The sequence below is a fragment of the Pituophis catenifer genome, unplaced genomic scaffold (genome assembly GCF_029215685.1).
Source record: "Pituophis catenifer annectens isolate HBS135680 unplaced genomic scaffold, rPitCat1.0.hap2 SCAF_1, whole genome shotgun sequence".
NCBI lineage: Eukaryota > Metazoa > Chordata > Lepidosauria > Squamata > Colubridae > Pituophis > Pituophis catenifer.
The window spans coordinates 235422942-235438467 of NW_027256881.1; the positions used below are offsets into that span (position 1 = coordinate 235422942).

Here is a 15526-nt window from a genome sequence, read left to right on the forward strand (position 1 = left end):
ACAAACAAACATTAAATATTATTATAATATTGATTATATTTGGCATAGTAATCAATTGCCCTTGATTACTATGATATTCCTCTTACAATGTTTACCAAAAGCTGGGGATGCTACATGTGGCACAGTATGACTGAGGCAGCTAATCTAGTCTACACACTCACTAGAAAGCATAATATGAAATTCTCAATTGACCAAGCCATAATAGGCAATGGCAGTTGATATTTGTCCTGTGATTGACCCACTTCTTTCACTTAACAGCTGGAAGAAAGGCTAGTTAGATAAGCTAGCTTTTCCTATTTACCCTTGCAGATGTGAGATAATAAACTTCCAGCTCTAACTCCAATCAGCAGCTCTGGCCCTCCTTAAACCTGATGGCTATACAAACAGTTATTGATGCTCTAACTACAACCTATCTTAATTACTGCACTGTGTTGTACATGAGACTATGCTTGAAAACTGTCCAGAAACTGCAGTTGCTATAAAATGTAGTAGCTAAGCAACTGATAAGGGCAACATATGACGACATATGCTTCCTGAACTGAAAGTTATGTACTGGTTATAAATTGCCTACCAGACACAATTCAGTGTATTGATTTTGAGTTGTAAAGGCTCAACAGTTTGAGACTGGCTATTTGTGGGTTTACCTTAGTTGTTGTGAATCTGGGCGAATAGCTTGGCTACTCTGCTATCAGCAACTCAACTGTTGGGTATACAGGAAAATATTTTCTCCTGTGTGGAAGATCCCAAGAGAGATGGACATGGCCTATTCTGTATAGGAAACTGACTTTCTGTTAAGAACAGTTAAAGCAATGAATTTGTGATAGTTACAAATTTCCATCTAGAAGATGATAACCCAACCCAAATTTGCTCTTTCACCAAATTTACTTCCTATCCATGCTAAGCATCTTGCTAGCAACAAAATTAAGGTGATTAGATTAAATTACAAATAGGGATACATTACTGTTCCTTATTGCTGGTATATAACTTCCTTGCGTTTTGTGAAAAAAAAGTACTTGGATTTTGAAATGGCTAATAAAAGTTTGAGAAAATATTAGAAACTTCATTCAGTTCTTCAGGACTACTTTTCTACATGTCATTAAGCTCCACCCCAGGAGACACAAAGGGCATTTTAATTATTCTAACTGTACCTTTCTTCAAAGGCAAATCTTTGAAGTTTTTTTTTTCTTTTTCCAAAGTGAGAATATGTTAGATGGAAAGAAACTCTCAACATTCTCTTGTCCATCATCAGCAATGAAATTGGATAACCTTGCTTCTCATCCAAAAGGTATGACCATTATTCTATGATAAAGTAAAAGAGACAAGCCGGTGAAGCTTTGAAATAACTTGTAATCATGCAGTGTAAGATTTTGCGATGACTTTTTTTGCACTCTCTTTTGAAATGTATTATCCGAGTACTACTGCACTTTTATATTCTCTTTTGATGCTTGCCACAAGCAGCTCAAAAGTGTATTTCAGTAAGACTGCCTTGCTAGATTACTAACTCAGATTTGGGAAAGAAAAGAGCCAAATTTAATTTAACTAAAAGTATATTTTTTTACGTAAAATGTATTTCAATAATTCTTTAAAATGTTAAGAATAAAGGGATTAAATTATTATTCATCTTATAGTGACTGCTAGTTGTATTATATTAATTAAATGAAGAAAAAGCAAGTGGGATAAAACTGAGTTAACAAATAAAGAAAAGCATTTACAAACACCTAGGCAAATATGACTTCTTTTTCTTCTATCATTGCTATGTATTTATTTATTAAACAGGCCACATCTGGAATGTTTTCTTTTTCATGAAAATGCAAAAAAGTCTGTTTTGGAGCACTCATTATTCACACTATAGATCTTGTTATCTGCACAATACTTTTCATTCTTTGTCTAGTCATGGTTTTCTAATAGTTCTTCCCAGTTTCAGCCTGAAAAACTGTCTTATCTGAGACCTTAGCTGAGACAAAATGTGAGCCCCAGACTCCCATGCCAAGTTGGCCTGTTGATGTTAGATTGACTTTTCTAATTTTTTGATGGTAAAAAGATTTCACCACTTTTCAAAAGTTTAGTGGTTCAGTAGGAATGTGAATTTGCCTCATTGACAGAGAATAGATGGTGGAGGATGTCTTCACATTTGTGTTCTCCATGCAACAGTTGGCACTGGAAAGGATATGCTTGAAAAAAGGAATTGGAAAAAGAGTCCCTCATGTACCAAAATCCACCTTATTGCCATTGTGTCCTTTTTACAAAAGTATATAAAATAGCTGACAATGTCATCAACCTGGAATGAATGAGCTAAATATTCAATCTGAAAAATCAAAGCACAGACCTCCTTAGTTAAACACTGAGGAGGGTCTAAGAGATAAACAAGTTTCAGAAACCCCAGGCTGCTTTCTAAATCTTATTCAGGGACTGAGATAAATTGAACCTCTAATTTGATTACTGGACAGCCCTTTTGCTTGATTGATTATGTGCCATCAATTTGCTGTTGACTCCCAGTGATCACATAGATAGATCTTTTCCATGGTGATCTACATCTAACCTGGTCCTTCAGGCACTTCATCACCACTGCAACTGAGTCCATCCATCTTGCTGCTTGTCACCTTCGTCTTCTTTTTCCTTCCATCTTTCTTAGCATCTGAGATTTTTCCAGAGAAACAGGTCTTCACATAATATGTCCAAAGTAGGATAATTTGAGCCTGTTCATTCATGTCTTGAGTGAGAACTCTGGGTTGAGGACAGTCCTTTTAGAGGAATCTTACTTAGTAGCCGCAGTGACATGCTGAATATGAAAACTTATCACTCTCTACATCGTGTTTTTGATAGCCATGTCATAATAATGAATATTGTTCTTTATCACATTTGATTTGTTAGATGCTTTGGATTTTGTCATTATCATCATAATCTGAATTCTATATATATATGCAAAACAGGCAGCCTATTTTTTGTGTGCTTTCCTCCCTTCCAATTAATTTAATTTTAATTACTTTCAATTTAAATACAGAATATTTTTGCACACATAGATATGCATACATAAACTCACCTCTTCTTTTTAGTAGTAGTTTAGTTTTGTGCTACCAAATGAAGTCAGGTGACTTCTCTCGGAAAACAGATTTACTCTCCACTTTTTATAGTTTAATTCTATGGTTCTTGAGCGAGTATTTCAGAAGCGATATGATGTTTGAACCTCCATGTGTCAGAAGAAGAGATCTGACTCTCCTCTATGAGACTGTGCTAAAATTTGAATCTAATGAATTCCTGTATATGAATTTGATGCTGGAGAAGATACAAAAGACATGAATGTCTATGACTAGGATGGTATTATGTTTTGTGAAATATATAGACAGGGAGAAAGATAAGAACAGCCGCAGATCCTCAATACAAATTTCCCCACCTTCTGAAATTACTTCAGAATGTGAGGAAAATTTTGACAGTCTTGGATCTGAAATACCTTGACCCCCCCCTTTTATTCTCTCCCATACGCAGGTTCTGCTATTGTGTTTTTATAGGAGGGGAAATGAATCAGAAATGTGTCCAGATTGAATACATACAGTTCATACCAGCCTCACTTTAGCATTTTATAGTTACAGATTTCTAAGAAGATGTGATGGTTCCCACTTTCCCAAGTGATGTATAATTCTCATATTCCTGGCTTTAGTTTAAAGACAAAAGCAAGTTATCCAGTCCTTGCCAAATTCCATAGATGGTGCAAAATAGGCAACTTATTTTCTATGTGCTTGTTCCTCCTGCAATATTGTTAGCCTATCACCAAAGTCATAGCAGTAATTCGCACACCTTCCACCTGGAAAGAGTTACTTCTCTTGTAGCATGGCATTGATCTAAAGGAACCGATATGCTGTGGAATACCAATAGGTTAAAGCAGTGGTGAAATCCTCCGCAGGTTGCCACCGGTTCGCTGCCCATGCATGCGCGGTGTGTGCCAAATGCATGCTATGTGTGCGCATACACAGTGCGCACCAAACACGCTTCACACGGAAAAATGAACCTTTTGAAAGTAAGTAGAACAGCGAGGGGAGGGAACAGCTGTGCCGCACGATATAGATTCACTAGAAAGCAGGATTCTCTGCTTTCTAGTGAATTTAAATTGCACAGCGCAACTGATTGTCGGAAATACCAGTTTGGACAAACCGGTAGCTTTTTTTTACTACCTGTTCACCTGAACTGATAGCTTTTATTACTACTGGTTTGCCTGAACCAGTGTGACCGGTAGCATTTCACCCCTGGGATAAAAATCATGGAGAAACAATGGTTGGTTTAAATTTTCTCCTGAAGGGAAGGAAATATAGTAGAAGAGAAGGGCTTTTGGTTGATTAGATCGAAAGCTTCACTTATTCTCTCTGGTCACAAGTATTCTCGGCAATAGAAAAAGCTGAGGATAGATGCTGGAGAGAAAGCCGAAGAGAGAATTTGATATAAGATTTTTCTCTTCTCTAATCAGGTTGTCTTCAAATGCAAGGGAGAAATTCAAAGAATCCTCCTCTGCTTTGATGTTATTCCTACTCTGCATGTTCATATTCATCCTCACCCATATACTAGAGTGGAGGTTCAAGGTGGGGTGGAGATCAAGATATAATGAATAAACATGAATATGTATACGAAATCAAATTAATACATCAGTGAGTAGACCCTTCACAAGGACAGGGAAGGCTCAAGATTCAGAATCTAGTTCTATCATAAGCATAATTTAAGAACCAAGGATCATCTAGAGTACCAAGACCAGAAATTAGTAGTTAGAGACAGATGGTGGTTTAGGCATTAGTAACCCTGAATTTAAAGATTTTAATGTTTCCAGATTTTTTTTTTGTAAAAAGTTTTTTAATGTTTCCAGATTTTAAAGTACCAGCCAATGTCCAATTGTAAATGGTCTGCAGTGTCTCCAAAGGGGACAACTTGCAAAGAAAGGAACTTACTTATTTACTCTATCATCTATCTATCTATCTATCTATCTATCTATCTATCTATCTATCTATCTATCTATCTATCTATCATCTATCTATCTATCTTATCAACTGCCCGTCTCCCTCAGAGGGGCTCTGGGCGGAGTAGTTCTTGAATAAACCTTGTATTGGGTGGTGCCTTACACAAGCATCTTTGGGAGAGCCAAGGGGGTAAGTGATGAAATGTGGTGATGTCATGAGATAAAAATCCCATCCCTTATATATCTGTATGATATGAATGGATGGAATGTGTATTGTAAAATTATGACACATATAATATGGAATATTACTGAGTCATTCACTGGCTCCAATTTCTGCCATCATCATCAGCTCTGTTAAAAAGAAGTCACCTTCAGCTTGGCATTGCTTTCCTGGAAGTGATGGCTTTCTTTTAGCGGTAGTGCTCTCTAGGGATGAAAGGTGGCTTGGATCTTCTTGGTACTCAGATAGGGTTCCTCATATCCTAAAGATTTATCAGTAAAAAAATCCTTTCAAGGACTGAAATCTTTTTAGTTTGGCCTCAAATCGGATGCTATGAATTTTAGTAAGTTTCCAAATCATCTTGAAAGAAAAAAAGGCCAGACTGGAAGGAATAGTCCCAAGGATTAAACAATTTCAGATTTTTTTTTAAAAAAAATGTATCTTACTTTATAGGAACATGTTAATATATGTTAAAGTATGATATTAAACATATTCAAAACCACAACATAGAAGTCCAGATTGCAATGTAAATGCAATTAAGCATCTTTTAACACCTTATATAGTTGCAACAAAAATCACCATTCATCCCCAGTTACACCATTTTGTAATTCAGGGTTTCTTCCTCCTCTTCCTCTTTTTAATTTCTCTTTTAATTTTGTAAACATTCAGTAATATAGTCACCCAATATGAATATAATCATTTATCACATTATTAATCTATTATTTTCTTCTCAATATACCTAATTAATATATTACACTTAGGACCATTAGTGCTATTACGGGAGCATTAGAGAAGATTCTTACATTGATAGATGGCAACAATTTAACTGAAAGCTTAGCGCAGGTGATTAATTACAGTATTAATTATCTCTTTCAGAAAGTCCATGAAGTCTGAAGGAAACAAGCTTTTGCAGCAACTGATCAGCTATCCTAACCTCCGCTAGTGGAAGCTTCAGAATAAATGAATAAAGAAACAGAAAAAATGGGCAAATGGAACCAAACAACAGTGACTGAGTTTGTTCTTCTTGGCTTCACCAATCATCACAAGATCAAGGCTGTCCTCTTTGTTATCTTCTTAGCCATCTATCTAGTCACTTTGGTGGGAAATATTGGTATCATCATATTAATTTGGATCAGCTCGTGCCTCCGCAGTCCAATGTACTTTTTCCTCAGCAACCTGGCCTTCCTAGACCTCTGTTATTCTTCTGCCATTACACCTAAAATGCTTCTCAATTTCGTAACTGGAAAGAAGACGATCTCACTGGCAGGATGCATTACACAAATGTATCTGTTTGCTTCTTTTGCAGATGCCGAGTGCCTTCTTCTGGCTGTCATGGCATATGACCGCTACATGGCTATTTGTAACCCACTAATTTATCCCGCTCTTATGTCCCACAGAGTTTGTTTTGGGTTGGTAGCTGGCTCTTACCTTATTGGTAGTGTGACTTCACTAATTCACACTTATTATACATTTCGCTTGTCATTTTGTGGATCCAACATCATCAATCATTTCTTCTGTGACATCCCTCCATTGTTAGCTCTCTCCTGCTCCAACACTCACATTAATGAAATTCTTCTTTTTGCCTTGTGTGGTTTCATCCAAATGAGCACTTTTTTGTTGATTGTTATCTCCTACACCTATATCATTTGCACCATCTTGAGGATCCATTCAGCTGAAGGCCGCCAGAAGGCCTTTTCAACTTGTACCTCCCACTTGACAGCTGTGACTTTGTATTATGGAACCCTTCTCTTTACTTATTTGCGGCCAAGCTCCAGCTATATCCTGAATACAGACAAAATAGTCTCTGTTTTTTATACTGTGGTTTTTCCCATGTTAAATCCCTTGATCTATACCTTGAGAAATGAAGAAGTAAAGGATACCTTCAATAAATTATTGCAAAGAAAACTGATAGCACTCAGAAGGATTAGGAGATTTTTTCAGTGTTTGCACTAGCAAAAATGCCACTTGTAAATGTAGACTTGAAGCTGGGAATATACACATGCACAAACCCCTGTGATTACATTTCATTGACTTAATTTCAGCTATATTCATTTTACTTCATATAAAAACTTTTGTTCAACTAGTGCTCTTCAAATATTTAATGGTTGTATGCAGTAAAGTACTTTTATATGGGGATTCATAAATCACTTAAGATGGAGAACTTTTATTTTGAAATTTCAAATAGATGTATGAGTGAAAGAGTTATGGACCATAGCCATAAAGCTTCATCTTGTGTAGATAAATTCTACTTAGTAAAAAAAAAAAAAATCTCATAAACATATTTGTTGTGCTATAAACTATTGTTTAGCTACTGTGATTTTTTTTTTCATCAAAGACAAATTAACAAATTATCCTCAATGCAAGAAAGTAACCTTGAAATTTGTTCCTACATAAAAATGCCCCATAAAATGGAATGCAATCGTCACAGGTCTCTAGTTGTTGAGGATCCCTAAATATGGTAGTTCTCTATCAGTCTGTGATCTGGGATAGGCAACCTCATCTGCATGGGCTCCCCTTGGAAACATAATCTATGCTTTAATTTGGAAGGAGGTCTTCCTTCTTATTTAGCCCTATATGGGGAAAGATGACTAGGGAAGCTTGCTCATTTGATGATCATTCATAGAAAATGTGATGAGAGAATGAGGAATGTAACAGTGTGAATCTTTGTGCATCAAAAGCCATAATATAAAACCCAATTAAAAAAATAACCTGGGCTTGTCTCAGTTCCACACCATGTTCATCAGTTCTGATAGAGAAAGGAGTGCCCTCAAGCTTCTGCACTGGAGAGAATTTAGGGGCTGTTTTTATGCTCAGATGAATATTGTACTTTTATTGTATTATAATATAAGGCATCAAGTGCTCAAATGATCAATGGGTATGTTAAATACAAAGTGATTCTACCTCTAGAAAATACCACAGTTCAGAAAATTTAATTAAACTAGGATGGATAAAAGGAAGACTTACAGTCGAAATGACCTGGAAGGCATTAACCATTAGAGCAATTATGAATGCTATCATTGGCAGTCTGAAATCCATTGATTGTTAAATTATGTATGATCTTCACACAAGCTCATTTTATTATGGTTAGACAAATATATCACTGCCTGAAATCTTATATAAATTCAAAGACATCTATTGTTTGATGTCAATATTATGGACTAAGTGGATCATGGATTGTTGCTGTCTTTAGAGCTGTGGTGTCACAGTGGTTAGAGTGCAGTACTGCAAGCTACTTCTGTTGCCTGCTGCCTGCCTGCAATTTGGCAGTTCAAATCTCACCAGGCTCAAGGTTGACTCAGCCTTCCATCCTTCTGAGTTTGGTAAAACGAGGAGGCAAGATTGTTGCGGGCAATATGCTGACTCTGTAAATCTCTTAGAGAGGGCTGTAAAAGCACTGTGAAGCGGTATATAAGTCTAAGTACTATTGGTATTTAACTGTGTCATGAATGCCAATTACATTGGATTTTGTTTTTTGAAAATGCCATTGTTAAACTACTGCTTTCAATACTTCCTAGTATAAATTTTCCATGTTAATAACATGACATTTCTGGAAAGATGGTGGTGAGAATAATTTCTTGGTAAGATGAATGAGCTCTGGTGGTGCAGTGATTAGAATGCAGTATTGCAGGCTAACTCTGCCCACAGCCAGGAGTTAGATTCTGACAGGGCTCAAGCTTTCCATCCATTTGAGGACGGTAAAATAAGGACCCAAATTGTTGGGGAAAATATGCAAATAATGTTTCTACATTTAAACCACCCAGAGAGTGCTGTAAAGAGCTAAGAGGCAGTATATAAGCCTAAATGCTATTGCTATTTAGAGACCCGCGGTGGCACAGTGGTTCGAATGCAGTATTGCAGATTAATTCTGCCAACTGCTGGCAGTTTGATCCTGACCGGCTCAAGGTTTACTCAGCTTTCCATCCTTCCGAAATGGGTAAAATGAGGATCGAGATTGTTGAGTGAAATATGCTGACCGTCTAAACCACTTAGAGGAAGCTATAAAACACTATTAAGCAGTATATAAATCTAAGTGCTATTGCTATTGCTAATGTACATGATTCCTTCAAGCTCACCTTCTAAAAACTTTATGGGTTGGTCTATGTCATTTTCTTGGAAGTAAGATGGAAGTTGTTTACCGTTGCCTTCTTCTTGAATAGTTTTTAATATTTATTTAAGGAATTTCCCATGCACTTTTATTCAAATGCTATGTCTGACAATACTTAGCTTTAAAGGTAAAGGTAAAGGTTCCCCTCGCACATATGTGCTAGTCGTTCCCAACTCTAGGGGTGGGGCTCATCTCTGCTTCAAAGTCATAGAGCCAGCGCTGTCCGAAGACATCTCCGTGGTCATGTAGCCAGCATGACTAAACACCAAAGGCGCACAGAACACTGTTATCATCCCACCAAAGGTGGTCCCTATTTTTCTACTTGCATTTTTTTATGTGCTAGGTGCTTGTAATTAAACATTTCCTGTGACCTCCAAATGCTTGTCTTTCATGATGTATCAATCATATTTATAATCCCAACAAATAATTACTTTTGTGCAACTGTTCTTATTTTCAGATTGATATGCCCAGGTAAATGTAGACTGTGTGTGTGGAGAAGACTGGAATTGAGCTTGCTGGCCTCAGATGTGACAAAGAAATTATGCTGCTTTCTGAAGTTTATTTTTATTGATTGATTGATTGATTGATTGATTTAGTTAGTTAGTTAGTTAAACATGTACAAGATAACAGGTATAAGTATAAACATGAATATGAACACTGGAAATGGATACAAATAAATGGGGACAGTAGGACAGGGATGGTAGGCACATTGGTGCGCTTATGCACTCCCCCCTTTTTAAATTTATTTAATTTGTCAAACATGTGTGAGATAACAGGTATAAGTATAAAGTTTTAACATTTAACTTTTGAAGGTTTAACATTTAACTTCAAGAATTAGAGAAAGTGCTATCTTGACCTTCAACCCAAGCAATGTTACCAAAATGATGAAAATTGCCAAGTGAATTGGGTCCACTACATAAGAAATCCATTATACAGTCTGATAAATCAAAGTTTATAGGATATAGATATAGATATAGATATAGATATAGATATAGATATAGATATAGATATTATTATTATTATTATTATTATTATTATTATTATTATTATTATTATTATTATTATTAAAATTTCTATACCACCCTTCTCCTTTCGGACTCAGGGCGGTGAACAGCCAAAAATAAAACATTTGTGGGACTTCCGGTTTGCTGCTTGTCGCTGCCAGACGTTCCTTTGGGATCGTCAGCTTCCATCGCCTGTCAGAGCCGCCTTCACAACGGAATGGCGGCTCGAAAAAACTCCGTTTCCATGAGGAAACGGAGATAGAGCCGGCAGGGGTGGGTAGAACTCTCTGCGGAGTCCCAAAAGTTTTTTCTTTACTTTTGGGACGGAGCGGATGAGATGCCCCGTATCCCCAGCCGCTGCTCCGGGCTTTGGGAGACCTCTGCTGATGCAGAGCCAGGCGTCAAAAGCAAGCCTGCAAATTTAACAGATTACTCAAAGAAAATGTGAGCTGGACCTGTAAGACTGAATCGCAAGTATTTTACTGATTTTTTAAAAGAAATTACTTAAGAGAGAGGAGGAAAAGAAAGAGGAAAAAAAGCCTTTTAAAATGGCGTTGGCTGGAGGAGAGGCAGAAAGGGAAAGTCCTTCCGTTTTTTATTACTACAATGTAGCGGAATAAATACCACTGGCTACATTTGTAGACAAAACTTCGCTCCTGTGTTTTTTTCTCTTTTTCTCTCCCTTGGAGACCTGATATTGTTGTTGATTGGAAAGAAGTCTTTCTTGCTCTTTTTTTTAACAAAGTCTGCCTAGGCGGAAACATGGCACTGAGACTCGTAAAGTCAGATAAACAAGAAGGGGGGGGATTCCCCCACCAATAATTTAAAGGAACAAGTCTTAACTCTTCAGTCTGAGAAACCTGATTTTAATATAATAGAATTTTTTTATAGAAGAGATTGAAAGAAGGGAGGAGATTGTGAATCAGCAATTTGAAAAATTTAAGCAGGAAATTAAAGAATTGGTGAAATCTAAGTTTGATTCTTTGGAGAAAAAATTCTCAAAAATGGCTAATGGTTTTACAGAATTTATGATGCAGTTGGACACAAATACTAATGTACTAGAGTCTAAAATGGAAGGAATTCAAGATAAATTGGACAATAGAATCCAAAAAATTGAAAATGACTTGATAAATATTCAGGATAATAGCTTAGAAGAAAAATCTAAAATGAATGCTGATCAAAAGTATGGTAATGCAGAAAATCTGCAACAGAAGATTGAAAAAGAGATTTTAATGGTACAATATAATTTCACAGAATATGCGATAAGATTAAGAGGTTTGCAGGAAAATAATAGAGATGATTTAAGGAAAATATCTTCTGAACTTCTAGCTGGGATTCTAAAGGTTCAACCTGATGAAGTGTTTTGTAGGATTGATAGAGTTTATCGAATCAACTCCTGGATTGCCAAGCAAAGGCAATTGCCTAGAGATGTGGTGATTTATTTTACAGACAAAGAAATTAGGAATAACATCGTGCAAAATTCTTTCAATTCTAAGTTGCAATTGCATGGAAGAAAGATTTGGATTTACAAGGAACTCCCACCTAAGATATTGATGGAAAGGAAGAAATTTGGTTTTCTGGTGAATGAGTTAAAAAAGAGAAATATCTCATTCAGGTGGGACGCCCCAGTTGGTATTATATTTAGATATCAAGGAGAAAGATATCAGTTAAACACTGTTGAAAGAGCGGAAGAATTTTATCAAAATAGGTTGAAAATGAACTTAACATCTTCAGGTATAATACAGGATAAGCAGAAGGAGCCGGAAATAAAGGTAAAATATCGAAATATAGAGACTGTACCAGATGAATTGCCTTTGGATTTATTGGATACCCCAGCTGGATTATCTACAAATCTGAGAGAAGTGGCATCTAACCTTAAGGTGATGACTTATCAAGGCAAGGATAAGCATGGAAACCAATTAGGTGAAATACAAGGGATAAAAAAGAAATATGAGATACAAAAACAAAACCAACAAGACCAATCTACAAAGCAGAACAAAATCCGACCAGATGATACACAATTTGTAGAAAAGAAACCAGGATGGAAACCAAACCCACAAAAAGTAAAGATAAAAAGAAATAGGTGGCATAAAAATAGAAATTTCTAAATCAGGCAACAGTGAAGCCAGTGACTTTAAAATATGAATGATTATGTGTAAACACAGAAGAGGCGATGTATTGGTTAATATCATCCTGAAGATTGTGGCAGATCTCTGCATGGCCGTAATTTGGGGACGTGAAATGAGCCTTAAACTGATGGATTTGAATTATCCATTTTGGAATTTTTTTTTTTTGTGTTGATAAATATATTATATTATCTTGAACTACAAGGCAAGAGAATTATGCTGGGGCATGCAGAAGATCGGGTTGTTACCCACTACGATGACGGGAATTAATAATCCTGATGAAACCCACAATTATTACTATATGGAATATAATTATAATGTCACTCGGGTGGTTGTTTTTACTTTTATATATATAAGAAGATATTTACTACTGATGGGGGCAGATATGACTGAAGATCTTGAATAAACTGTTGCACCAGCAAGTTATGTTACCCGATTATGGATGTTGGTTCTACCAATCCAGTGGAAAGACTTTAAAGAAGATACTATATGGATTATAAATTTAAAGTCATTGTCTTTTCTTTTTTTTTATTTAGATATAATGGAAAATATAGACATATATTTTTAAGTAGTGTGGGCAGTGAATCAAAGATATTAAGAAATGTTGTGTATGTTAATTTTGCTTGATAGTGGGTGAATAAGCTAGTTAGTAGATTGATTAGTCTAAGAAAAGGGATTTTTAAGTGATATATTTAGGGGAGTGGAGGAAATGGATAGAGTGGAATAAATGTTAAACCAGATTTGATGGGGAAGGCTGCTTTGAAATGTTATAGTAATATACATAGAAGATTAAATGTTAAAGTAGGACTTATTGTATAGTTTTAAAGTGGAGAAGTTATTTTATAATGTCATAGTATAATGTCTTTTTTTTTTCCTTTTTTTCCCTTTCTTTTCTCTATTCTCTTTTCTGAAATGTATGGATAAAGGGGGATGTTATAATATTAATAATATTTTTAGTAAGTAAAGGTCAATATCTAGAGGAGGGAGTAAGTAATCTGTTATGAATTAGGTTTTTTTGATATGAAGAAGTCACAGGGGGGGATGGGTGGGGTGGGGAGGGGGGGTTAGGGAGGGGGAGGGAGAGGGGGGGGGGAAAAGGGGGAAAATCTGTATTTGAAAACTTTTCCAATAAAAAAAAAATAAAACATTTGTTCACAAAAGTTAAAATAGTTTTAAAATAATTAAATAAAGTTTGGCCCATAATTTAAAACATTTCAATTAAAATAATATCAATTTTAAAAACCAATATAAAATCAGGCCAGCCCGGCTAACTGAAAGAAATAGGTTTTAAGGGCCCAACGAAAAGTCCAGAGGCCTGCGATCACTCGTATCTCTGGGGGTAGATTGTTCCAGAGGGTAGGCGCCATCACAGAGAAGGCTCTCCCCCTGGGGGTCACCAGTTGACATTGTCTGGCTGACGGCACCCTGAGAAGGCCCTCTCTGTGGGAGCGAACTGGCCGGTGGGAGGCAATTGGTGGCAGAAGGCGGTCCCGTAAGTACCCCGGCCCTAAGCCATGGAGCGCTTTAAAGGTGATCACCAACATCTTGAAGTGCACCCGGAAGTCCACCGGAAAGCCAATGCAGCTCGCACAGGAGAGGAGTCACATGGGAGCACCCCATCGCTCCCATAATCCCCCACGCGGCTGCATTCTGCACCAGTTGGAGCCTCCGGGTGCACCCAAAGGGGAGCCCCATGTAGAGAGCGTTACAATAGTCCAGACGAGAAGTGACGAGTGCTTGAGTGACCGTGCGTAAGGAGTCCCGATCTAGAAAGGGGCGCAACTGGAGTATCAGGCGAACCTGATAGAAGGCCCCCCTGGCCACGGCCGTCATATGCTCTTCTAAAGACAGCCGTGTGTCCAGGAGGACGCCCAAGTTGCGGGCCCTTTCCGTGGAGGCCAGTGATTCACCCCCAATAACCAGCGATGGCGCCAGCTGGCTATACCGGGATGCCGGCAGCCACAGCCATTCAGTCTTGGAAGGGTTGAGTCGAAGCCTGTTTCTCCCCATCCAGACCTGCACGGCCTCCAGGCACTGGGACATCACTTCCAAGGCATCGTTGGGATGGTCTGGGGTGGAGATGTACAGCTGAGTATCATCAGCATACTGATGGAACTCCACCCCAAAACCATGGATGATCTCACCCAGCGGCTTCACATAAATGTTGAACAGGAGGGGCGAGAGAACATACCCTTGTGGCACCCCACAAACAAGGCACCTCGGGATCGACCACTGCCCCCCTGTCAACACAGATTGCGACCGGTCGGAGAGGTAGGAGGAGAACCACCGCAAAATGGTGCCCCCCACTCCCAGTCCCTCCAGCTGGTGCAGCATGATACCATGGTTGATGGTATCAAAAGCCGCTGAGAGATCTAACAGGACCAGGATAGAGGAATAACCCCTACCTCTGGCCCTCCAGAGATCATCCACCAACGCGACCAATGCCGTTTCCATGCTATACCCAGGCCTGAAACCAGACTGGAGTGGATCTAAATAGACAGCTTCATCCAGGTACTGGGGAAGCTGTCGCGCCACCACACTCTCAACGATATGAAAGAAGACAGTGTAAATTACAAACAATTGATATGTTATCTGACCCAAATTAAGCATCTTTAAATGTAGAGATTTCAATAATCACTACATAGTGTTATATTGCATACATTTCTATTCCTCTTCTCATTACAAAAAAAGATATTATAAAATTCATATTGGAACAGTGCAAAGATTTAACAGAGCATTGCACTTTTATGAAATTTCTTGTAAAACATCCTTTCAAGACTGCTTTGCAAAACAATACAAGTTTTGCAAAAGCAGAAACAAAGTGAATGGATTGTTTCATTTTGTATCACTCCAAGGTCTTGTCCAGCCACCTCCAGCTGTAATGGTAGCACAGGTAGACCTTGCTTATTAACTGCCCATGAATCATGCAATGACCATCCAAAGCTACAATGGTGCTGGAAAAAAAAACAAGTTTGTGATTAAGGTACACATTTACAATCATTGTAGTGTCCTGAAGTCATGTGATCACCATTACAATCAATATGCATGGCCCTGTGCCTGACATGTTGTTTTCTTTTTTTCTCACAGAGCACAGAGATTGGACAATAAGAGAGTAAGCAGGAGCAATAGGAAATA

At 37.6% G+C, this 15526-nt stretch overlaps 1 protein-coding gene across 1 annotated transcript; it reads left to right on the forward strand.

The window, feature by feature from the left end:
* The first annotated feature begins 6137 nt into the window (after window positions 1-6137).
* On the forward strand, window positions 6138-11819 carry LOC139327524 (olfactory receptor 5AS1-like). The gene is made up of 2 exons (XM_070957370.1): window positions 6138-7054; window positions 11804-11819. The coding sequence occupies exons 1-2, from the start codon at window positions 6138-6140 to the stop codon at window positions 11817-11819; spliced, it is 933 nt and encodes a 310-aa protein (XP_070813471.1).
* Window positions 11820-15526: the final 3707 nt, after the last annotated feature.